The sequence below is a fragment of the Serpula lacrymans genome (assembly GCF_000218685.1).
Source record: "Serpula lacrymans var. lacrymans S7.9 unplaced genomic scaffold SERLAscaffold_17, whole genome shotgun sequence".
Taxonomy (NCBI): domain Eukaryota; kingdom Fungi; phylum Basidiomycota; class Agaricomycetes; order Boletales; family Serpulaceae; genus Serpula; species Serpula lacrymans.
Window position 1 is genome coordinate 310,030 of NW_006763306.1, and position 24,588 is coordinate 334,617.

The following is a 24,588-nucleotide window of genomic DNA, read 5'->3' on the forward strand; positions in this document are numbered from 1 at the left end:
CTCCTTTTTAGTCTCACCTGACGGTCATTTCTGGATCCCCATTTTAGTTCACCTACTCGTCACCTCCACCCTCCTCCTCCTCATCTTCTTTGCTCCCCCACCTTTTCTGATGTCACCACTTTCTATCCACTTCCATCGCTGATCCGTTGACTACCACGTGCCACTGCTGATATCAGCAAAGCCCCGGCGGCCAGTCCAAATAGGGCAACAGGTCCATCTTCATGACGTCAATCTGCCATCATATACCATCAAAACATTGGTCGCTTGTCTCGCCTGGTTGGAGTGTGGGTGGGTAGTTTTTGAGCTGGAGAAGGTTCATCCCCTTGCGTCGCCCATGTTCATCGCTGCCCCATTCACTTGGGTACACTTATCTTTCGTCCATCGCCTTCGCTACAGCTACAGCTACTACATGCTGCCTGGGACTCACTTGTTCCAAATTGGAACTACTTCCCTCCCTCCCTCGCTTGACCAGGTGGTCCAGTACAACCAGTCCATTGGTAAGGCCATGGAACTGTCAGATTTGGACTAGGTGGTGGACCGGTGGCTCCAGTTTCTTCTTTTTCAGCAGAACATTCATTTACAGTGCAATTATTTTGATTTTTGAATCATTTTATGGACACATATTTTTTTAGAATGCCTGACTGACAATAAAGGAACTGTGTTGATACTGATATTGTTTTTTTTGCTTTATACTCTTTTACTGCATTTTCTTATGACATCACGATTTTCTTGCTCTTTTTCTCTTATTGGACTTTATTTTTATGACTGTACAAACCTGTACCATTACTTACATAGCATTCATTGTTCTATCTCTTTTTTTCCCTTATTTTGACGATCTTATCCTGTATCAACTATGCAGGATTCATCAGCATACATTCCTTTCTTCATGTTCTTTCTCATTCTTTTTGCGCAGCTATACTGTGCATAGCCTACCTTTCTTTTCACTATATAAACCCCTGTATTTTACCTTGTAAAAAAAACAAAGAACTCGGTTCCAGACTTCTTCTCCAACCTTAAGTTCACTTCTTACTGCTACTTGTGATCCAGTATGGTCACAACACTTCCCACTGCTACCACTGTTAACTGCTGTCATCGTCACTTCCCACTTTTGAAGTCATTGTCATCCCTTTCGATTAGAGTCCTTCTGAGCACTACAGTTTGTGCGTCAGGAGCCTGCTATCACTGGGAACCTCGTCACCTCTTCATCTTTGTCGTTCTCAAACCTACCTTGTGCTATGATTAGCAAGGTAGTGCTCATCTATACTCGTCACAAAGCCCCTATCTTCTATAAATTCAACTATCCCTCCTCCTCAAAACCCACACCCATACATCTCTAGGTTTTACTTTGAAGGATCTTCATACATACCACCCCATGAACAACCAGAGCACCCACTGTTCTAGGAGGCAAAGCCCATAAACAAGTTCCGTGGAATCTGGGAGGATTGTTTGTTAGTTTGTTTTTGTGTGTGGTTTTCTAACAGCAGTTCTCATCATCGACACCAATTCATTCCCTGTCACTCCTCTCGCTCTTGGACTAGAGATTACAGCTGGCACTCTATTACTTTTATCCTTTTCTTCTTATTCTCCATTCATACTCACGTCTTATCGTACTTACAACGAAGGAGAACTGTTGTAGACCCTCGAGAAGATATCCAGATGACATAGCAATGATCCAATGCTATGTCTGGGAATACTTCAGAGGGATATTGATAAGCAAGGAAGGCTATGAGTCAGCGCCTTCTCATGGGTTTACTGATACAGCCAATTATACACCTTTTACCAATACTTTCTCTCATGCGATTAGTAAATATGATAGATCGGACCACTTTCTCTTTCTTTTCTTATTGGTTAGTTAATTGGTCAGACCACTTTCTTAACTCTTCCCTTTCTTGGTCTGACCATTGTTGTCCACTATATAAGGAAGTACATACTTGATGTATTATTCCTTAGTTCAATATTAGTTTAGATTCACGCCCATATCAATACTCTTCAACTCTCATACCCTGCTTCACCGCCTTTCATCAAGGACTTGACCAGGCATTGAGTTTTGTTATATAGCTTCGTATTTGTTGCCTGACATTCACTTTCTTGCACTACACTGCTTCCTTTTATTTTTAACTACAACTCTCTCACGTGGTGGGGCTGGTCACAAAGGCTGCACCCTATGGCATCATCAGCCACCACATCTATCAACTGTGTAGTACATATATATGTACACACAAACCTGTAGTAGTATATATATACTCAATGGAAGCAAGGTACAGGGCTATGCCGAGCAGCAGAGCACGCATGAGGAGCATGATTCTGGGAAGACTGAAGATTCAGGAGTTTGGATTTGGGGGTTTTTGACTGTTCAGAGGTTCAGGTTTCCTAGCCTGTGGCATGGATAAATTGTCCTAAACAGGTGTGCTTGGACCCCTATCTTATTACATTGAAAATGGCCTGGCTGGCCCACTCTGCCAGATTCTGCTGGCTCCATCTATATAGTAACATTATCAGATAATAATGCTTTGTCTAAGACAGAAATTTATAACTATAGTATGTGAAGCATTTGCTTGAAGTACTTGGTAATTATGTCATTTGAACATTAAAAATGTCCAGCAATGTGGTGAATAGATAACCTGGTGACACATAAAGAGAGGAATTTTGACAGTTGCTCCTTAATCAAAGTCTGTGTACCCATAAGCATGCAATAAGTCTAAAAGCTTTCAAAAGATCTCTAGCTGCACACCAAACCAGATCCTGATATAATATAGATGCCCATCTATTAACTCTCTTGCTCAGCCATAACCTGTCAGGATGGAATTGTGGTATGGCCTCAGCTGGGGTTGTGCAATCTGTTCATCTACAATAACTTAAACAGTTTTGGAGATGGTGAAGATATACTTGATGGGTTCTGTCCAAAATGGATATACATCCAAATAAGACAAATTGTCATATCTGTGTGACAGACCAAGAAACCCAAACCTCTGAACAGTCAAGTCCAAATTCCTGAGTCTTCAGTCTTCCCAGACTTATGCTCTTCATGCTCTGCTACTCTGAATGGTCCTGTACCTTGATATGGTACTCTGGATACCCGCCCCAATTCTCCTGCCCCAGACTTTTAGTCCACCATATATTTCCTCTACATGTTTTTATGTTTCCTTATGAACTCTGTAGTTAGACCTTATGGTACACACAACTATCTAGCAAGGGGAAACCATGTGTGGGAGGAGTGTATCATAAGGTCTAGAACTACAGAGTCCATGAGGAATATGAAAATGTGCAGAGGAAATGTATGGTGGACTAGAAGTCTAGCGCAGGAGTATCAGAGCGGATGTCTGGAGTACCATGTGGAGGTGAGGTACAGTGTTATGCTGAACACAGAACATGAGGAGCATAATCCTGAGAGTACCAAAAGATTCGGTGTTGAAGATGAGAACTGCAGTTAGAAAACCACACACAAAACAAACTAACACACAATCCTCCCAGATTCCACGGAACTTGTTTATGGGCTTTGCCTCCTAGAACAGTGGAGTGGTCTGGTTATTCGTGGGGTGGTACGTATAAAGATCCTTCAAAGTAAAAAACCCAAAGGTGTATGAGTGTGGGTTTTGAGGAGGAGGGATAGTTGAATTTATAGAAAGATAGGGGCTTTGTGACGAGTATAGACGAGCACTACCTTGCTAATTGTAGCACAAGGTAGGTTTGAGAACAACGAGGATGACGAGGTGACGAGGTTCCCAGTGATAGCAGGCTCCTGATGCACAAACTGTAGTGCTCAGAAGGACTCTAATCGAAGGGGATGACAATCACTTTCAAAAGTGACAAGTGACGATGACAGCAGTTAACAGTGGTAGAAGTGGTAAGTGTTGTGACCACACTGGATCACAAGTAGCAGAGTAGTGAACTTGAGAGTAGAGAAGAAGTCTGGATTGGAGTTCTTGTTTTTTTTTTTACAATGTAAAATACAGGGGTTTATATAGTGAAAGAAAAGTAGGCTATGCACAGTGTAGCTGTGCAAAAAGAATGAGAAAGAACATGAAGGAAGGAATGTATGCTGACGAATCCTGCGTAGGTAGTACAGGATAAGATTGTCAAAAATAGGAAAAGAAAGAGATAGAACAATGAATGCTGTGAGTAATGTCACAGGTTTGTACAGCCATAAAGTAAAGTCCAATAGCAAAAAGAGAGCAGGAAAATCATGATGTCATGGGAAGATGCAGTAAAAAAAGGGCAAGGCAAAACACTATCAGTATCAACACAGTTCCTTTATTGTCAGTCAGGCATTCTAAAAAATATGTGTCCATAAAAATGATTCAAAAATCAAAAATAATCGCACTGTAAATGAATGTTCTGCTGGGAAAAAAAGAAACTGGAGCCACCGGTCCACCACCTAGTCCAAATCCGACAGTTCCATGGCCTTACCAATAGACTGGTTGTGTTGGACCACCTGATCAAACGAGGGAGGGAGAGGAGTGTTAGTTTTGGTGATTCTGCACCTTTATGCTACCTCTATATTTTCATTCCTTTCTCTATCTATCCCTCTACCATTCAGTATTGATTGTGTTCTCTATTATTTCGCCTTTGTGGCTGCTTTGTTTACCTTTGTTTACAAAACATCGGACAGTACTGCAGAGTCCAATGCTTCCTATTCTCTAGTTACTCACATTGGACTCTAGGTACTGTATACCTGTCATACTCTCTAATAATAAAGTTACTCACATTGGACTCTAGTTCCAGTCCCTGATTGCTCTCAGCAAGTGGCTAGACACTTCCTTCAAGCTTTGTTCTTAATAAGGAGTAGTTCCAATTTGGAACAAGTGAGTCCCAGGGAGCGTGTGGTAGGTGTAGCTGTAGCGAAGACGATGGACAAAAGATAAGTGTACCCAAGTGAATGGGACAGCGATGAACATGGGCGACGCAAGGGGATGAACCTTCTCCAGCTCAAAAATTACCCACCCACGCTCCAACCAGGCAAGACGAGTGACCGATGTTTTGATGGTATATGATGGTAGATCGACGTCATAAAGATGGACCTGTTGCCCTATTTGAACCGGCCGCCGGGGCTTTGCTGATATCAGCAGTGGCACGTGGTAGTCTACGGATCGGCGACGGAAGCGGATAGGAAGTGGTGACATCAGAAATGGTGGGGGTGCAAATAAGATGAGGAGGAGGATGGTGGAGGTGACGAAAAAGTGGATTAGAATGGGGATCCAGAAATGACCGTCAGGTGAGAATAAAAAGGAGAGGAAGGGGCCCATGGTGGGGCTAGGCAAAGGAAGGGGAGTAAGGGAAACGACAAAAGCGAGGGCGCAATGCAATGTGTAGCCAGTGGCGATGCAAAAATTTGCCGAAATGCCGAAACACGGAAAGTACCGGATGGAAAAGCAAAGGTGAGCGTGACTGGATTGCCTAATAGAGGTGGTGCTGATCAGCCACAAGTTCGAAAAGGGCAATATTAATTACTATTCCACGTGGCACTGTGCCTGTGTGGCGCAAAGGCGAGTCTTTTTGAATATTCACTTCGTTATTGACACCTGTCCATGCTACCAATCAACTTTGGTGCATGACATCGGGGGGGTTCGGACTTGAGAAATATCCTCTTTGGAATTCTGGAGTTATGCCTTCTGGCATGTATCTGACAATACCCATATGTAAACTAGAATAGAACAAAGTATGGAAAGGAAAGGAATGTAAAGGAAAGAACATTATAAGTATAAACAAAGGAAACCAGTCTGTTCCATGCTGTTTAACACCCCTAAGCATCAGAGGATTGTCTAGGTTCAACCTAGTTACCATATATAGAAGGGGACACATCAATGTACCATTGTTATTTCAACACCAGCTTTAATAGCAGGATCTTAGCTGAGAAGAAAGATGAAAAAAATGAAAAAAAAAAATGAAGTTTCCATATGAGGTCTTACTTACATTGTACTTAAAAACATACCTATCACTCAATGTGATTAGGTAAGGGTAGATCTTACCTTTACACCATCATACAGTGAAATAGACCTGTGGTCAACTGAGTGTTGTGTGATAAGTAAAGCAAGATAACAATATAGTGCTCAATCTGTTAGACAAGCACTACTAGTATTTACACTGACATAGTCTTGACTTTGTGTAAGCCTTTTTGTTACTCTCAGCTTCTTGGATTATCTCAAGCAAACCCCATCAAACTTCAATCCAGAATTCCTATTGATATAATCCTGGTACCATCAGGTTACTAGGTCTTGTAATCACCTATGAGCACTAGCTGCCCTGACCTTCCAAATTTTGGCACTGTACTTTGAGCTTGCCATGCTGCACACACTCAAAACACCAGCCACTTTGGTACCAGGGGTGCCCAGGGGGCAACATTATCTCATCTACTACAGTTAAATTATAGCGGCATGCATGCCAGTCCCTGACTCTGATTTTTGAACTCTTTTAATAAGTCTCAAGTCAGAAGATAATAATCATATTTCATGATTCTACATGTAAAAAAAGTCTAATAAATGAAAAATCTTGCAATAAAACAGTGACAAATGAGATATTTGTTTTTTTACTTTAATGATTATGAGCATTGATCAAGGTACAAGAAAATAATACCATGCAAAAAACTCACAGTATTCAAAAAGCAAACTAAGCGGTAAACACAACACCTCAAAGCCCTTTATATCTCCAACATAAAGAAAGGGTCTGAGAGATCTGGGATCTCACCTGCCTCAACCGGGTCTTTATTGTTGTGACAACTTTGAGACTGGGCCTCCTTCCCCTTTTTTTTTTGAACGGAGGGTTTGTTTAGTGGGAGTGCTTGTGTCTGGTTGATCATCATTATTAGCTTTCCACTTTCTGGACAGGTCACTGTTGTCTTCATCAACAATAGGAGGAAGAGGTCAGAACAATGCTTTTTGTGCACCAACTTGTTTAGGTAAGAGATGCATAGAGTGAAGTACAGGGCAGTATGTGCAGTATGTGTGGCTACCATTGTTTTTTGCGCCATTTTTATTCCAGGATCCTGTCTGCAGTGGGATGTTTCACCTGTAGATGTTGGACTGTGTGAGATGAGCTTGTACTAATGATTGAATGGGTGACTTATAGCTGTAAGTGACCACCATACATCTGGAAGGTATCTTCTGGGAATATTCAGATGGATAAATAAGGACCCCATTGTTGCCATGGACATCAGGCACAACAACTTTGACCAAAGATAGGTCTAGCTCACTTTTTCAAAGTACCCTTCAGGATCAGGCAGGTCTGCAACACTCCAGTTGTGAACACCACATGCAGCTGATGAAGATGGTGCTTTCCCTTTGTCAGATGGTGTAACGGGGGTGGAAGCAATCATTTTACCTGCAATAGTGACAAAATTAGCATAGGTGTGTGGGTACAAATGGAAAAAAAGTACTTGGGGGATAGGATGGTACTGGTCAACAACTTGATTCTTGTGGTACCAATATTTGAAGCTGTGGGCTTCCTTTTGTCTGGCAGTCCTGTGCCATTGCCTTCCGCATAGAATCTATGTCAAGCTTGAAAAAAGGCTTAGAAGGTTGCTAAAGAAAAAATGAAAAGATGTACCCCATGTTGAATGGATATAAGGTCCAAGTTAGTCAAAAAACCCATCCCAGTTGAGGATTGTGGGAAATTTCATAGTATATAGGTTACCAGATAAGTTAACCCAATAATCTGCACTTTTCTTCATTGTTTTCCAAGAGTGTGGATTGTTAACTTTGCTGAGTGTAGCAATGTGTGCGTCAGAAGCAGTGATTGTAGAATTTGCATACTCTAGGAGCGAGCACCACAAGGCAGAAAGGGGCTCTGCAATTGCAGTGTGGTTGACATCTGCTATGGAGGGTAGCTGATTGTTGTTGCTATTATTGACTGGAGAGATCAGAGTAAATACATCATTGTCAGGATGTAGGGTTCAGAGTGGGAGAAGTAGGGGTTGAGGACAGTGAAGATAGAGATATGACACAAAGACAAGAGCAGAAAAATAAAAGATACAAGCAGATTAAGGGCTACAGATTTGGATTGAGGTATATAGCAAATGTTGTAGAGTATTTAAAGCCTTGTGGTGGATGGTGAACATTCAAGGATGGACTGAGTTGGATGAGTGCTTCTATCCTAGAACAGGAGGTACCTCACCTCAGAGCAAACAGATAAGCATGTGCATTGTGGCTTCTTAACATGAGCAAATGAGGTATTATGTTCTCAAATATAGGACTGGCATCCTAGACCTGCCTATCATATTCCCAGACTTGACCATCAGGACCTAGTATTTGAGAAGTAGGGTGTTGTCCCAGATAAACAATTCCTGTTAGTTCAGAGCAAGTAATATTACCACTAATAGTAGGCAACTTAAAATACTTTCTTGGCAAAAAACTGGGAGATATTCCAGGTGTCACGTCAAAATAAAGGACTGGTGGTGGTGAGCACAAAGTGATCTGCAAAGAATAAGTTTTTTTTACAATTTGAACATGAGTCCTTTTAATGGGTGCACAGAAATTTTTGCAGCCTATATTCTATATATGAATATGTCCAGTCACACAAATATATTGAATCACCATGTAAAGCCACATCACAGGTGGCTGCCATACTTCCAGTTTTTTTCAAGCAGGGCATTCAACAGCTTGCCAAGTCTGAGTAGTGTCTGATAAATGTTTGATAGAAGTCTCCATATCTTAGAAACTTCTGGATGTCCCTTGTGTCCATTGGTGTGGGCTAATCATATATTCCTGCCAAATTGGCAGGATCTATCAAGACTTGATTGTGTGACACAATCATGCCCACATATTCTATTGTTGTGGCTTTGAAGATACATTTTTCCAGTTGTAAAAACAGATTGTTATCTCGGAGTTATTGTAGTATGCATTTTGTTCATTTTTATAGACTTTTGATATCAGTATTGAAGATCAGGATATCATCCATGTATACCACCATCTATCCTTCATCTATGTAGTCCCTGAAATTGTTGTTCATCAGCCGTTGAAATGTCATAGGCAAGTTGCACATTCCAAAGAACATAACTGTAGGTTCAAATACACCTTTACTGGTTTTAAAGGCAGCCTTCCACTCATCTCCTTCTTTTATCTGCTGTCATGCACCAAAGTTGATTGGTAGCATGGACAGGTGTCAATAACGAAGTGAATATTCAAAAAGACTCGCCTTTGCGCCACACAGGCACAGCATGGAATAGTAATTAATATTGATTTTTTCAAACTTGTGGCTGATCAGCACCACCTCTATTAGGGAATTCAGTCACGCTCACCTTTGCTTTTCCATTCAGTACTTTCCGCGTTTCAGCATTTTGGCAAATTTTTGCACCGCCACTGGCTACACATTGCATTGTGCCCTCACTTTGGTCGTTTCCTTCACTTCCCTTCCTTTGCCTAGCCCCACCATGGGTCCCTTACTCTCATTTTTATTCTCACCTGACAGTCGCTTCTGGATCCCCATTTTAGTTCACCTCCTCGTCACCTCCACCCTCCTTATCTTCTTTGCTCCCCCACCATATCTGATGTTACCACTCTCTATCTGCTTCCATCAACCACCACGTGCCACTGCTGATATCAGCAAAGCCCTGGCGGCTGGTCCAAGTTGGGCAACAGGTCCATCTTCATGACATCGATCTTCCATTGTATACCATCAAAACATTGGTCGCTTGTCTCCCCTGGTTGGAGCGTGGGTGGGTAGTTTTTGAGCAGGAGAAGGTTCATCCCCTTAAGTCACCCACATATATCGCTGTTCCATTCACCTGGGTACAGTTATCTTTCGTCCATTGTCTTTGCTACAGCTATGCCTACCACACACTGCCTGGGACTCACTTGTTCCAAATTGGAACTACTCCCCTCCCTCCCTTGTTTGACCAGGTGGTCCAATATAACCAGTCCATTGGTAAGGCCATGGAACCGTTGGATTTGGACTAGGTGGTGGACCGGTGGCTCCAGTTTCTTTTTTGCAGCAGAACATTCATTTACAGTACGATTATTTTTGATTTTTGAATCATTTTTATGGACAAATATTTTTTTAGAATGCCTGACTGACAATAAAGGAACTGTGTTGATACTGATATTTTTGCCTTGCCTTTTTTTTACTGCATCTTCTCATGACATCACAATTTTCTTGCTCTCTTTCTGCTATTGGACTTTACTTTATGGCTGTACAAACCTGTAACATTACTTACACAGCATTCATTGTTCTAGCTCTTTCTTTTCCTTATTTTGACAATCTTATCCTGTACTACCTACGCAGGATTTGTCAGCATACATTCTTTCCTTCATGTTCTTTCTCATTCTTTTTGCACAGCTATACTGTGCATAGCCTACCTTTTTTTTACTATATAAACCCCTGTATTTTACCTTGTAAAAGAACAAGAACTCGAATCCAGACTTCTTCTCTAAATCTCAAGTTCTCTACTCTGCTACTTGTGATCCAGTGTGGTCACAATGCTTCCCACTGCTACCACTGTTATCTGCTGTCATTGTTACTCTCCACTTTTGAAATCATTATCATCCCTTTTAATTAGAGTCCTTCTGAGCACTACAGTTTGTGCGTCAGGAGCCTACTATCACTGGGAACCTCGTTATCTTGTCATTCTCAAACCTACCTTGTGCTATACTCGCCACAAAGCCCCTATTTTCTATATTCCAACTATCCCTCCTCCTCAAAACCCACGCCCATACATCTCTGGGTTTTACTTTGAAGGATTGTCATACATACCACCCCACAAACAACCAGAGCACCCACTGTTCTAGGCGGCTCAGCCCATAAACAAGTTCCGTGGAATCTGGGAGGATTGTGTGTTTGTTTGTTTTTTGTGTGTGGTTTTGTAACAACAGTTCTCATCATCAACATTGTGCTGCACTGCTTTTCTTTATTCTTAGCTACAAGTCTCTCACGCAGTGGAGCTGGTCACTTGGGCTGTGCCCTATGACATCATCAGCCACTCCCTTCATTAACTGTATAGTATACATGTACAAATAGCCTGTAAATATATATAAAGCCCAATAGATCAAGGAGACTCCTCAGCAAGTCCTCCTGTTGTTTACCCACAACTAACTTGGTCCTAACCCTAAGGTGTTTATCCACTCCTGTTTCCCTCACACTTGCCTGCCTGAGCTGTGTGCTAGAGTATCCAAACTTTGGTTGTTACAATATCACATATTGTCCTACTAATGATATGATTGTGGATATATTCACCAAGACACTCCCTAGAGCAAGGATGAAAAAGCTGAGTGGAATGCTCGGCCTATGCCATGACTGAGGAGGAGTGTTGATTTAAAGCAATACATTGACAGACTATACTTACAATTGCTAATCAGCATAGCCACTGAACCACAAATGTCGGACTCTACACTGTCAGATGTCTTCAGTTTCCACTGGACTTCTGACATGTGAGTACCAATGATACATCCCACAACTATATACATGCTAAACTTACTATAGCAATTACAGTTGTCTAGATTGACAGCTCACAGACTGGTCACATGTTATGGCATTAGACACTTTATTTAGTGACATCATATAGAATACAATGGAACATTGTGGAATGTTTACATTTATTTATAGCAACTGCACAGTACTACATGTATTTTAGTATATATACCCTTGCAATAGATGAAGACTCCTCAGTGAGTCCTCCCGTTGAATACCATCAACCAACTAGCTCCTACTTTGAGTCTATCAACTCATCTTCTCTCATCACAACTTCTTCTTGAGTTCCTTGTTGTGTGCACCAGTGTATACAAACTTTGGGGTATTGTCACAATAGCCAATCAGAGCTCAACAAATTGTTTCAGCAGGGTACCAGCTTTGTAGCAGCACTGCCTTTCTTCTCGGTTCTGGGAGCACTGAGGCATGGTTGGAGGAGTTACCAATGTTGGTAATCCTGGTTATTACCTATCTCCAGTCCAGCCTGACCGAAACCAGCTCACGCCCATCGTGTATAGACTCCCTGGCTTCACTGTTTGTGATTGATTTGTAGCACCATAGACATCAAAGTTACAATTCATACTCCTCTACATATACTCTAATTCTACCCTTTTCTCTCTCTTGGTCGTAGAATATGCAACTGTATACAAAAAATGGAATTTCTCTCTCTCAGACTTCCCCAATTGCCTGATTAATAGTTGCTGAGGTAGCTGAGCAGGAAAGACGAAAGGGTGTACTAGTATTGACTCCCATTTCAAGCTAGGAATTGAATCACGTTCTGAAGCTGTTTGATATTCACTATACATCGGTAGTACACCAGTCTATTTTCTGTTATGTTGATAATAGTCGGAATTCATATAGGTGTTGAACCTAGATGTTCCACACTAGACAAATTTTGTCCATAGCTGTGGGCATACTAAAAGCCGCACAGGAAATGACGGATTTTCAACTCTAACCATCTTTCATCTGCTATAATCATTGGCCCTGAGATGCATTTGGTGCAGATGGTGGGGAAACGGAAGTTGTACGTACACCGTCTACGTGGAGGTCATATATGTCAAATTTTCATTCCAGTTACAAAAGATATAGCGTACTTCCACCCATATGATTTGACCCACTCGCAACCATTGGGTTGGTACTGGGTCCCGAGCCCATGTGTAAGATGTTGTGAAAGAAAAGGTTCACATTTATAGCCCTTTCCGAGGCTTGAGGGGCGGTGAGCACACCTTGAATACCCTCAAAGACGCTTCTTATTTGATCAAAAACTTGGCCTTGGTTATCGTCGCTGTCAGACCCGGATGACTGTGGCGGGCCTCCTTGAAACTCCACTTGATCTTGGCCTTGATTATCGTCGCCGTCAGACCCGGATGACTGTGGCGGGCCTCCTTGAAACTCCTCAGTAGCATTTCCACAATCATCTGCAGGTTCCGCCTCTGCATAAAATAGATGGATGGAGGAAACAATTTAAAGCTAAACATGAATGGACCCCTGAAACTTGAGTAACACACCATGAGTCATGTATTCAACCGCAGTGATAAAGCTTGCTGTGCTACTTGAGAGTGTTTCGCAGACCGAGACTAGGGAAGGGAAAAGGGTTCAAGGCTCAGTCAGCGTGGTTCAATAAAGGCATAGTATGCAGAGAATTATGCAGGCTGATCACTCACGATCTGCAGTAAGTAACTTTCTCAAGATGGTGTTTGAAGTACCCTGCATGATTATAAGTAACCTTCTAAAGTCTGATTTAACCGATGCTCACCCGGGCCAATTGTAGAATCTGCAGACTCTGTTCAACATGCTGTCGATGTAACAAGTATGACTTTATGATTTGTGCGGGGTTCCATGAGCTCTTCCTTGCCCTATCAACTTCTAGAGAGTTGGACAGGCTAACTTAGGAATGGGTAGGTGAGAACTATGAATTAAAAGCTCTTGAAACGAATAATTACACGTCAAGACGACCCCTGATTCTGTTGATCTCCTCCACGTCTGAGCTGTCCAGTAGCGGTTCTCCTTCTGCGGAAGTCCTAAGGGAAATTTGCTGACTGGAGAATCAAATCTATGGATATCTGTTGATAAATCATGCCCCTCTCCATTGCAGAGCGCGTTGAGATATTTTTGGATAGTGCAACGAGGGACTCAAGTCTACTCAAACTAGCTAGATTTTCCTCAACAACTTGACGGTTCACCATCCTGAAGTCTGTGGGGAAGGTTTTAAAAGGTTTTCAAAGTCGTAGAAGGTCAACCCGCAGGTCTGAGGAAGATATTGTGCCTGGTATCAGGGAATCTGTAGAGATCAGAGTGGCTCACAAGTGCATTATTTAAACACTTATATATGAAGAACGAAATAAAAAAGAAAAGAAAACGGAATTAACTTATCAACTTGTCACAGGCCTGTCTAATACATATGTCAATCAATTCCTTTTGTGTCCAAGTCACAGCAATCAAATTCTACTAGCGTCACAGTAATAGATTTTGTGAGCATTCAATGTTCTGTGATTCGATGAGAGGATAACGTTCAGGAAGAATATGGGCTTAACAAGTGAATCATATGTATCCAAGTCCAACTTGAGGCTTTCTCCGGTAAAGATTCATGCTCGATTTTGATACAACTTGAAGACATATGCATCGTATCGGGACCCAAGATTGAGTGCTGAGTATAAGCGCTGAAGCTTGTAGTCCGAGATTGGAAAGCATGCCATGTCGATTATGAATACAACATCGATTGTGACATTCAGGTCCATATTTATATGTGTTTGGTACATCGAACGATTGCATCACCAGCAGTAACCTTCCTGCGTGTGTTTACTTTCGAATGCTCGCTCGTCGTCGCCAGCGTAAGGCAGAGGAAGAGGCGAGGATAGCTGAGCTGGTTGCACAGTATGAGCGCAGTGCACTCTTACTCTTTGGCCCCCGCCCGAGATCTCCCGGTCGACATAGTACAGGCGAATTGTGGTGGTGTAAGCACTATCAGTGGTTGAAGGACAGCGGGTATTTGCTCCGCAGTCGCTATGCTCCAGACTGGTTCCCTTCATGGAAAACCACCAATGTATCATGGGTGGAGTGTGAAGATAGACAAGGTCCACTCGTATGTAGTAGTGAACTCGTGTGTCGCTTTGGTTGACAGTGGGTCAATTAACAGGTAGAGCAGGTGTTGGATGCCACTCGAATATCTGATGGGGCCTTTGTAACTTTGAAGTTGTTCAAAAAGTCACTACATCCTTTCGAGATTGAAATAGGCCAGTTCTTTTCGACAGAACCACTTTTATCCGACCCTGCCAACCATTGTGTACCATTTTACGATGTGCTTGTTGTACCGGATGACGAGGATCGTGCTATTATTGTGATGCCTTTATTGCGTTTTTTCGACAATCCGCCCTTCGACACTTTCGGGGAAGTGGTCGACTTTCTTCGCCAAATTTTCGTAGTAAGTGCATCAGTCACTCAAAAATAAAAATAAAGTTTTCAAACGGTTTCTTTCACCAGGGTTTACGATTCATGCACAAACATCACGTCGCCCATCGGTATGTACCATAACTATTATATGATTCATTGCTGAAAGTTATACAGTGACTGCTTGAATCTAAACATCATGATGGATGCAACACCTCTATTTGTCGACCCGTATCACCCTCAAGATCTTGAAATGAAACGCGATTACACAGGGCGGGTTAGCTATTACACTCGTACCCAGCGTCCGCCAAAATATCTATTTGTCGATTTTGGTATATCACGCCGCTATGGTCCTAATGATATAGCTCCTCTGGAAGATCCGATATGGGGAGGTGATAAAACAGTTCCAGAATTCCAGCAGTCGAATGAGCCTCGCAATCCATTCCCAACAGACGTATACTATCTGGGAAATATGATCAGGGACTCATTCTTGCTGGTGTGTCACTTTTGGGGTTTCTCAAGGAACTGATTACGCATTACTTTTATCAAGGCCAAAACAGGTTTTGAATTCGTGGAACCGTTGGTGAAAGTCATGGTACAGGATGACCCAGAAAAGCGGCCCAACATGGATGAAGTCATTGTGCGGTTTGAAGGGATCATCAAGCAACTAAACAGCTGGAAATTGCGATCACGCGTCATTAACGAGCACGATGACAATATTTTTGGTTTTTATCGTTGTGTCACTCATTGGGCCCGCCGCTTCAGCTTTGTTATCAGGAGGGTGTCTGCCATACCAACACCGTGAAACTGTCATACCTGCTACATGTACTTCTGGATCTATCTGAAGAACTAGTTGGTGTGTTGGGCATTCTACGTGCAGTCCATATGGCCAGTGCCTTTAAGACTGAAGTTACGTGCAGCCAGAATGTAATATATCATCGCCCGCTGGGCAGCCCTGGACCGGCTTACCAGGAAAGACCAAGCAAATACTCGTGGAATGTCTAGGGTCACAACGCAGACAAACTAGGGTGCACAAACTTCATATTGAACAGAGCAAAAGTCAACGATGAGACTCGAGCGATATTCCCATTGTGGCAAACTAGAACTCTGCCAACAAGCACAAAGTGCTATTCGAATTTTGGAAGCGCCTAAGCCGAAAATTAGGTTCGTCACTCCATTGGTACATCGTGATCTAGGTGTCACGATCCACCCCCTACAAAGCTAACTTGGGCTGAATTTCTACAATACTGAATCTGGTTTGCCGTAGTTGCCATGCACCATGAGAAGTCAATTTATAAGGCCTGCATCGTGGCCCACAAGGACTGCTAGCCGTAAAGGTATAAAGAGGATGATGGGTCGACCTCTGCTCATTCACCATCCTTTAGTACCTTTTACCCTTAATCTCGCATTCAAGCTATCACCACTAATGGAGTGGTGGAAGATTCTGTCTGCAGCGGTTGCAGACAAAATATTTCACGTACTACTTTATGTGATAACTGCAACTACTTTATCTCCACCTTCCGTGAAGTTGGATCATGCCATCTTCACTGGCACCACTAACGGAAGTGTTTCAGCATTCTTGGGTATACCTTACACGCAACCTCCGTGAGCACTTTCATTTATTCGTCAGCTCCATAGTCTAAATAATAATAATTAGTTTGGCAAGCTCCGTTTTCACCTCCCTCGAGCTGTCCCACCGTACAGAGGCACTTACGATGCTTCGGTCTACGGGTTGATCTGTCCACAACAGACCACCAGAATCCCTTTTGGGAACTTGACTGCTGAAACTGAAGCTATTCTTGCCTCTGTACTTCTAAATGCCAGTCCACAGAGCGAGGATTGTGTGTTCTTTTATACTAATAGTGTTCAAAACTGAATATGTTTGTTGTACAGGTCTTACAATAAATGTTTACAAGCCGGCCAATGCCACGCCAAGCTCAAAGCTACCTGTAGTTGTGGTACGTATTACACAGCTGACAGATTCAATTGTGTTACTTATGTTGTCCGATATACTGGCAACAACAACACGGTGACGCCGCAGTTCAAGCGTGTAGCTGCCTTCCTTGGTGATATCAATTTCCAAGGCCCTCGCCGGTTCCTCTTGCAGGCACGTTCTGGTCACCAAAAGACCTGGTCTTTCCGTGAGTATTGACATAATCGACCCCAAGTTTGATGGCTAACGATTGGTAAACAGTTAGCAAACGGATGAAGGATACTCCCGGGCTTGGCGCTGTAAAAGGATGTTCTAACATCCTTTGAGATTGAAAACTGACGATCTCGATGTAGTTCCATGGTTCAGACATAGACATCATCTATGGTTCTGCCGATATGACGGACTACTTAATCCGTTCGTTTCGTGGCAAACCTTGATCCTAGTGGAAACACAGGGATTAACTGGCCTCAATACAAGAACGAGACACCCAGCCTCTTGACTTTCTTGGATGGCTCAATTCCGGCCAACATTACACAAGACACGTACAGAAAGGAGGGTATCGAGTTTGTGACGCAGATGATGTTGGATGATCCCTGGCAATAAAATCCAAATGCTCGTCGACATAACTCGTTCCACGGACTACTACCACTGATGTTTGTGTTTCTTTGATCTGACATCTCTGTTATATGCACATTCGTTTGGTGACTCCATGTATTACTTTACAGTAAGTCGTAGTTAATATATCTTATTGAGATAACCACGGCTTTGACAATGAGTTATTTCCTGGTGATGTAGGAGTCCTTACAACCGGGTCAATTGATCAAGTAATTCACTGTGCACACATTGCGGGCAAGTGGAAATCGACATAACTACATCCCTGTTGGCTCACGCTATAATTATGTTCCACGTTACCCCAGAAAAGTGTTCACAGTCCGCATGAATGTCATATACAGTTTTTCAGAACCGTATGTATGCCCCATGATTTGCTGACATAGTGAACTGAGGATATTATAACCTTTGATGCAAGGTCGCAGAGATGACGTCATATATACACCACAACAATAACATTTATCTGAGCTCCCGAATATCAGCATGGAAAGAAGGTTTGTACGTCTCGCCCAATGTCCTTCTCTTGTCTACTAATATGTCTGTTATCGCTCGACATGGCGAAGAAAAAGAAAAGGATATCAAATTACAGCAGAACGTTCATAAGAGCGCTACAGCATTCAACAACAGCAAGTGAGTCAAATTTTAGGACAATCATAACGTACCGTCAGCGTTCTGAAGTATGCTCTAGCTCTGCTTTTAAGCAGTGTTCTCAGTATTTGTTGGCCTTCGACGTACTGGGTGTTAATTATCTAGCAAGTAATAAACTCAGAATTCGAGAGAAGGTCTGAGGTGTCTGCCTGACAACGGCAGCGTATATAAGTGAAGATGGAACCAAAAATTTTCTGATGCGGTATATTAGGTGCACGGGCCACCTCAACTACTGGACTTTCCCAATTTGGCCCTTGTGCCACTTCTTGCCTTTGTACTACGCCGTACGAGGCTTGTATCTCCCTTATTCCTCCAACACTCCCCCTCAAGCTGTACGGAGTCCAAGAGCGCTTGCAAAGTGCTTGACCTTGGCTGAGGGCAGAGCCTTCGTAAGTACGTCTGCTGTCATATCTTCGGTTGGGCAATAGGTGATTTCAATTTTTCCGTCTTCTATAGCATGTCGGATGAAGTGATATCGGATATCGATATGTTTTGTGCGTGCGTGATATTGACCGTCTTTGGAAAGAGCTATTGCGGATTGATTGTCACATAGGAGGTTAGTCGGTGGTAGACTTTGGTCAAATAACTCATTTATAAACATCCTTGCCCATAGTAGTTCTTTAGTTGCATGCGTCGCGGCCACATATTCGGCTTCTGTTGTTGACAGCGCGACAATTTCCTGTTGTTTAGAATACCACGATACAGCGCCTCCATCAACCATCAAGGCGTAGCCAGATATGGCTGACCTATTATCGTTCATGCTCCCATCTGCGTTGCTATATCCGGTAAGAGGTTGTCCATCCGGACCGTATGCTAACCATAATTCCCTGGTTCCCTTTAGGTATCGGACTACCCTCTTTGCCGCCTCCCAATGGGCCGGACCTGGGTTTTCAACAAAGTGCGAGAGGATTGCGACGACGGCGTGTGCAATATCGGGGCGAGTCCCGATTGCTGCGTACATTAGTGATCCTACCGCTTCTTGGTACGGGACGTCTCGCATTTCTGCGTAATCCTCAGGTGATTTAGGACTTTGATTTTTGGTCAGGTACGTGCTTGCAACGTTGAAGCGTCTGACCACCGTATCGATGTAACTGCGTTGGGACATGTACAAGGTGCGGGCAGTCCTGTCTCTCTTGATTTCAATGCCCAGCATCCAGTGGAGCTCGCCTAGATCGCTCACCTCAAATAATTTGCTTAGGTTGATCTTTAAATGTTTCATCTCAGCCGCAGATGGTGTAATTAGGGTCATGTTGTCAACATGGACAGCAATGATGGTGAGTTCATCTCCATTCCTCCTGTAGAACACTGCATGATCAGTTTTGCAGCGTACTAGGCCTATCTTTCGGAGTCCATTGCATAAGGTTTGATACCACCTGCGACCGGCCTGTTTCAGGCCATATAGAGTTTTATTCAGGCGTAGCACCATGGATTCTCGATTGTGGGCACTGTAGCCAGGTGGTTGACGCATGAAAATGACCTCGCCATCTTCAGGTTCTCCGTTCAGGTAGGCACTCTTGACGTCCATCTGGTGAGTTTCCCAGTCGTTTCTTGCGGCTGTTGCTAATATAATTCGTAGTGACGCCATCTTTGCTACAGGTGCAAAAGTGTCAAAGTAGTCGATTCCTTCGACTTGGCTGTAGCCTTGCGCTACGAGTCGAGCTTTGTATTTGTCGATGGATCCTGTGGCGGTCTTCTTCACTTTGAAGACCCATTTACTGCCTACTACGTTTGCATCCTTTGGCTTTTCAGTGTAGGTCCAGGTTTTGGCTGCTTTTAGCCTGTCTAACTCCTCGTGTATAGCCTCTTCTTATTTGGCCCAGTCGGGGCGCTTTTGCGCTTCCTCAATTGTTCTCGGCTCCATGCGTGCTACCATGGCCACATTCTGGGCCAGTTCTCTCATTTCTTCGTCGTCTCTTTCCTCTTCATCATTTCCCTCAGGGTCTTCAGCATTTTGCACAGGAATGGGGATGCCTCTCGGTAAGACTTGGCCCTTGTTTGTGCCGCTGATTAATCCTTCGCCTTGTAATAGGTCGCGCACATATTGTGCTGGTTGGCGAAGGCGTGTGCTTCGACGAGGGGCTACTGGGGGAGGAACTGGAGGAGGTTGAGCAGGAAAGGGGTTTTCTTGGGGATCAGGTGGATTAACGGCTCTTTGGAGATTGGGCAGATCCAGAGGTGCGTTATTGGAGTTTATTTCAACGATCTCACTCTCTTTTGGGAATTGATCGTAGGTACTCTTCCCCTCAAGCTCAAGAGGGGTGACATCGTTTGCCGTCGGGGTGAGTGTTGTTGAGTCATCGAAAATGACAGAACGCTCAACTGTCACAGATTGCCGTTCTGGCCAATAAATCCTGTGGCCTTTGCTTTCGTTGTCAAAACCCATCCAGCGGCCTTCGCGAGCTCGTGCTTCAAGCTTGGGTCCATCTGGTGAGTGTACCCACACTCGGCAACCTCACTCTTTTAGGTTGGAGAGATTAGGTTTCATGCCGTAGGCGGCCTCATGGGGTGTTTGTCCATTGAGGGCCTTCATTGTTGTACAATTTTTGAGCCAGACAGCATGGCATATAGCTTCTCCCCACAGGTACTTTGGCATTCCACTGCCATGAAGCATTGCACGGACTCGTTCAAGTAGCGTGTGATTCAGCCGTTCGGCAACCCCGTTCTGCTCTGGCGTGTCATGGACTGTTAGTTTCCTGATGATACCCTTGTCTTTCAGGTAAGCGTCAAATGTGTCGCTCATATATTCACCGCCTCGGTCGCTATGCAGGATTTTTATGGTCGCTTTCATGTGGTTTCTAACCCACGCATCATAGGCACAGAATTTTGCGAAAGTTTCGCTTTTTTCGCGCAAGAGATGTAAGTGAGTTTCTCTTGTCTTGTTTTCGGTAAACGCTACTACGTAGCGTTTTCCGCCTAAAGTCTCGACTGACGCAGGCCCCCACAGATCAGTATGAATCTCGTCACCAAATTCCTTGGCACGCTCTCCGGTTTTGACCTTTGGGACTGATTGGCGTGTTGCTTTTGCATATACGCATGACTCGCAGGTGTGTGGCTCGTTTGTGGATGGTAGGAGTTTGATTCCACTGATGATTCCTTGGTCAACCATTCTTTTCGCAGCTTCTGGGGCGATATGCCCCATTCGTCTGTGAAGGTCCATCACAGTGAGTTGCCCTATGGCGGCATTAGCCCTATGTCCAATGGTTTCTGATCCTTGGGACATATAGATGCCCCCCACATTCGGGATTTGTCCAACAATCCTGCCTGCGGGGTTTTCTATGACACATTCTCCCTTGTTGAAAGTCGTCTTGTAACCAGCATGATCAATCCGACCGATTGATACCAGAGTGTGAGCAAGGGCTGGGGTATACAGTACATCCCTAAGGGTGATCTTTGTGGGTTTATCATCTCCGTTTGGCACACTAATCACTAAATCTCCTTTTCCCGTCGCAGGGAAAGAATTTTGGTTCGCTGCGCTGATGGATTGGGGGGTTATCTCCTCGTAGTTCTTTAGGAGACGGCGGTATGGGGTGAAGTGCGTTGTGGCACCCGAATTATATAATATAATGGTTTGTCGGCTATCCATTACTCCATCCACGTTTGTGTATAGCGCTAATTTGGTTGCCTCATCCAGAGATTTGGGGGATATTGCACACCATATTCCCTCGTCTTCGCGTTTGACAATCGCAATGTTTGCCTGTTCAGGCTTCTTTCCTTTCAGGTCATTCTCTTGACCATTGAGTTTTCTGTCATTTGGTGAGTCTCTTTTTGTATCGTTTCGGCGGTCGCGTTTTTCGCTGGGGCAGTCACGACTGATGTGCCCTTTTCCCCCACAGTTGTAGCACTCAACTTTGTTTTTGTCAGAGGGTTTTTCTTTATGATCATATCTCCCTCCTCTGCCTCGACCTCGACTTCTACCACCTCGGCCTCCTCTTTTGGGCGACGTGATTGCTGACATAGCAACGTTCTCATTTTTGCCAGGTCGTTTGGTCGAAATTGTGATGAGGTCGAATTCTTGTAGGAGGTATACTATTAGCGTCTCGGGATCAATGGTATTTCCGGTCATGTGAGCGGATGCGAATAGTTGCGAGACGAATGTCGCGTAGTTGGAAGGTAGGCTTCTCATGAAGGACTTTTCTTTGTCACTGAGCTGTACCCCCGCAGAGCTCAGTTGTTCCCACATCTCACAAATTTTATCAACATGAACTCGCATGTCCCCTTTGTCTGGACAGCGTAATGCGGCAAGTCTGTCTCGTAGTTCCGATTGTACCAATTCTGTCTTGTTTTCGTTTTCTTGACAGATTAACTTCCACGGCCACGGTGTCTTTGTGGAGGATTTTTTGCAGCGTAGAGTCGGATATGGTACGTGCCAATATGTTTTGTGCCCGGGATTCTTTCTTTGACCATGCGTTCAAAGCATCTAGGTCCTCTTTGCTCAACACGGGAACAGCTGCTGTCCCGGAGCTGGCCTGTGCACTCTGTGCAGCGGCAGGCGGTGTAGGCGTCAGCTTGGGTGCAGTTCCCAAGAGGTGTTCGACACAGTCTCTGTCGGCCAGAGCCCATTCGAGACGTGTCCGATAAATGGACCAGTTCGAACCATCGTGTTCGAGTTTCGGGACACCTATGGTGTCCTTCTCGGGGTGAGTTGATTTGTCTTTGCTGGGACTCATAACCTGTTAATTATCTAGCAAGTTATAAACTCAGACTTCGAGAGAAGCTCTGTAATATTCAAAGGAATGTACCTAGCAAGTAATAAACTGAAAAGAGACATAAGCTAAGTACTCATAAGTTCTAGAATAAACGTATCTCACCTCAGACTTCGAGAGAAGGTCCGAGGTGTCTGCCTGACAATGGCAGCGTATATAAGTGAAGACGGAACCAAAAAATTTCTATTTATTAGGTGCACGGGCCACCTCAACTACTGGACTTTCCCAATTTGGCCCTTGTGCCACTTCTTGCCTTTGTACTACGCCGTACGAGGCTTGTATCTCCCTTATTCCTCCAACACTGGGGGGGTCACTTGGACTGAACAGAACCTCTTATAGTCAGTCTTTTTGAAAGGGTTATGAGAGATATGCATGCTCGCCAATATCATGGTTCCAACTTCCGTTATTATGGTCTTCTCTCCTCACAACTATACACCCAAAGTATGATGTGTGGTTCACCGTGACATGTGGGTGTGGTGAAGGTTGGGGAAGCAACCTTGGAAATTGGCCGCTGTGGTAAAAGTGTGGGCTTTCATCAAATTCAGCGTCATAGGCATGGCTCGTGGATGACGCAGGCAAATTAGGCCCCACTTTAGCAGATGTTTTACGTTTTTTGTGCAGAATGGAGGATACTGAGCCCATTTGAACTGTTCACGCTGTTGAGGTGCAGATAAAAGTCCGTTGGAGGGTTACTTCTCAGTGTTCATTGCCAAATTGGGTGAACAGCCGCTCTATGCTTGAGGAACATATTTCATATTTTCAGTTATAAAATATGGTCTCATCCCGCCTTCAAAAATTTCAAGCTTTGTCTATAATGGCCAAGAAGTATTTTGCCAAACACATTATTGGGAGGATACTCAATTCTGATAGGGGCCTTGAATTATGCAGGTTCTAGGTAGAATTGGGGTCCGAGTAGGTTCGGAGTCAGATTGATTTTTGGGGTCCAAGTTGTAGACGCCAAACTTGATCAGGAAATTGGGAAGAGTACTACTCTTGGACAGCTGTTGGCATCAGCACATATGGAAAGGGAGAGTGATATGGTTTGCTTACCAGCCACCAATGGAGTAGACCAACAGATGTGTAAGCTTCTGCCCCAAGGATAATTGTGAGAAAGTGTCACAAAGGGTTGAACAAAGTCTCTCTATGTCAGAACCGTGATCTTCAGAGTTTGGAGGTGTGCTGTGGGAGCAGAACAAAGTACGAGGTTGGGAGTCGGCTTAGCTTGTGTACTAGGCCCTTTGGCAGACCTTATTCCCTAACTTGATGGAGTGAATGAGGGGAGAGTGGAGGATGAAAGTTGAGTGGAGTAAAGGTCCTTCAGAGGAGGACTGGAAGACTTAGAAGGGGGACTTGGGTGAAGGGGTGTGGGGAACTTATTGGTATTTGAACTACAGGAACGGAGTACAGGAGTTACAGCTTATATACCAATCAGAGGGAGTGGAGCTTGTGAGGAGTAACTCGTAATGTAGGTACAGTGTTACAATACACAATTTTCGGACTTTCAACTTTCAGACTCCTCTTTAACTTTCTTTATCATTCTTGGACACTTGTGCCATGTGACACTTCCTTTTTATTTTAAAATCCACTTATACTTTCACTGTGAGGAATCAATTTTTCTTATCGCATTCCCATCATATCGTGGTTATCCGATGTCATGCACCAAAATTGATTGGTAGCATGGACAGGTGTCAAGAATGAAGCAAATATTCAAAAAGACTCGCCTTTGCGCCACACAGGCACAGTGCCACGTGGAATAGTAATTAATATTGCCTTTTTTGAATCTGTGGCTGATCAGCACCACCTCTATTCGGCAATTCAGTCACGCTCACCTTTGCTTTTCCATTCGGTACTTTCGGCATTTTGGCATTTTGGGCAAATTTTTGCATCGCCACTGGCTACAACATGATGGTTGTTTCT

General features: G+C 43.8%; 5 protein-coding genes across 5 annotated transcripts; 2 read left to right on the plus strand and 3 right to left on the minus strand.

Annotated features, from left to right (window-relative positions):
- Positions 1-6,966: 6,966 nt before the first annotated feature.
- Positions 6,967-7,309, minus strand: SERLADRAFT_443284 (uncharacterized protein; the record flags this gene model as incomplete). Its single annotated transcript, XM_007323902.1, has 2 exons — positions 6,967-7,002; positions 7,187-7,309. 2 exons carry the CDS (start codon positions 7,307-7,309, stop codon positions 6,967-6,969), a joined length of 159 nt encoding a protein of 52 aa, XP_007323964.1.
- A 5,057-nt stretch (positions 7,310-12,366) lies between these two features.
- Positions 12,367-13,481, minus strand: SERLADRAFT_443285 (uncharacterized protein; the record flags this gene model as incomplete). The annotated part of the gene is made up of 7 exons (XM_007323903.1): positions 12,367-12,428; positions 12,486-12,824; positions 12,900-12,968; positions 13,056-13,098; positions 13,148-13,274; positions 13,335-13,379; positions 13,432-13,481. The coding sequence occupies 7 exons, from the start codon at positions 13,479-13,481 to the stop codon at positions 12,367-12,369; spliced, it is 735 nt and encodes a 244-aa protein (XP_007323965.1).
- Positions 13,482-14,200: 719 nt separating this feature from the next.
- On the plus strand, positions 14,201-15,760 carry SERLADRAFT_418518 (uncharacterized protein; the record flags this gene model as incomplete). Its single annotated transcript, XM_007323904.1, has 5 exons — positions 14,201-14,473; positions 14,528-14,812; positions 14,872-14,909; positions 14,956-15,274; positions 15,329-15,760. 5 exons carry the CDS (start codon positions 14,201-14,203, stop codon positions 15,581-15,583), a joined length of 1,170 nt encoding a protein of 389 aa, XP_007323966.1.
- Positions 15,761-16,204: 444 nt separating this feature from the next.
- On the plus strand, positions 16,205-17,148 carry SERLADRAFT_411755 (uncharacterized protein; the record flags this gene model as incomplete). Its single annotated transcript, XM_007323905.1, has 6 exons — positions 16,205-16,383; positions 16,483-16,619; positions 16,672-16,736; positions 16,820-16,919; positions 16,973-17,010; positions 17,065-17,148. The coding sequence occupies 6 exons, from the start codon at positions 16,205-16,207 to the stop codon at positions 17,146-17,148; spliced, it is 603 nt and encodes a 200-aa protein (XP_007323967.1).
- Positions 17,149-22,422: 5,274 nt separating this feature from the next.
- SERLADRAFT_479627 (uncharacterized protein) lies at positions 22,423-23,349 on the minus strand (the record flags this gene model as incomplete). Its single annotated transcript, XM_007323906.1, has 3 exons — positions 22,423-22,605; positions 22,654-22,990; positions 23,052-23,349. 2 exons carry the CDS (start codon positions 23,311-23,313, stop codon positions 22,959-22,961), a joined length of 294 nt encoding a protein of 97 aa, XP_007323968.1.
- Positions 23,350-24,588: the final 1,239 nt, after the last annotated feature.